An 824-nucleotide genomic window follows, 5' to 3' on the forward strand; every position below is an offset into this window, starting at 1 on the left:
TACTCTTATATCTAAATCGATTAATCCCGGTTATTTTTAGGTAATAACATATTCATCAACCTTTAAGTCTGAGGAATACCCAGATAACATTTTTTCTCTCTTTCCAGATGGGAGCAACAATATGGATGTGAGGCGATATGAGCTACGGTGGACGCACCACCAGTCCACTGTGGTGGCGGAGGTGGGCTCGCTCTACCGGGACGCTGCCCTGGTGGATGTCACCCTTGCTTGTGAGGACCAGCGTACATACCAGGCTCACAAGCTGGTACTCTCAGCATGCTCCCAGTACTTCCAGGTAAGTGCGTTCGAGTAGAAGACGACCAACGGTTTTCCTTTGGCGCGAGCGAACCCTCGCGACGAGGCGAAAGTTGTAGCTTGTCTAGGGATGTGTTTAAGTAGTTCCCTGGTGTCGTTGGTAGTTGTTAACAGAATATGCTTTTTCTTCTATACATAAAAAACTCACATTGCAAAATAAGCCTGTTCGCCGTCTCTTGAAAGAAATTCAAGTAATTTTATCTACGTAGACATCCGGAAAAAAAAACATGTATAGAGGATAGTTATCTTTTAATGACATAATACCATTACTTGAGAACTGAATGGCCCTTTGCCCTGCGTTTAGTGGCCAACCAGTAAGCCGGAGTGGTTGTATAGGACCAATAAGGAACGATTGTATATATAGAACTAGTGGGAACATTGGATCTGAGGATTATGGACGATTTATTAACAACGCTTTACGAGATTTTGCTTCCATAAATGGTTTGCTTTTAAATAATCAGAATGTAATAATATTAAGTTATTTCCGATGGTTCAGGAGGTGGGATAGA

The 824-nt window shown here is 42.4% G+C and overlaps 1 protein-coding gene across 14 annotated transcripts in view; it reads left to right on the forward strand.

The window, feature by feature from the left end:
* LOC119590797 (E3 SUMO-protein ligase EGR2-like) overlaps positions 1 to 824 on the forward strand; it is a 113,995-nt gene that overhangs the window by 87,576 nt on the left and 25,595 nt on the right. For all 14 annotated transcript variants that reach the window (XM_037939509.1, XM_037939516.1, XM_037939512.1 and 11 more), the window contains one exon: positions 108 to 295. In XM_037939509.1, coding sequence (XP_037795437.1) covers positions 108 to 295 — 188 coding nt within the window. The remainder of the gene's footprint in view (positions 1 to 107; positions 296 to 824) is intronic.

Source organism: Penaeus monodon, chromosome 27 (genome assembly GCF_015228065.2).
Source record: "Penaeus monodon isolate SGIC_2016 chromosome 27, NSTDA_Pmon_1, whole genome shotgun sequence".
NCBI classification, from domain to species: Eukaryota; Metazoa; Arthropoda; class Malacostraca; order Decapoda; family Penaeidae; genus Penaeus; species Penaeus monodon.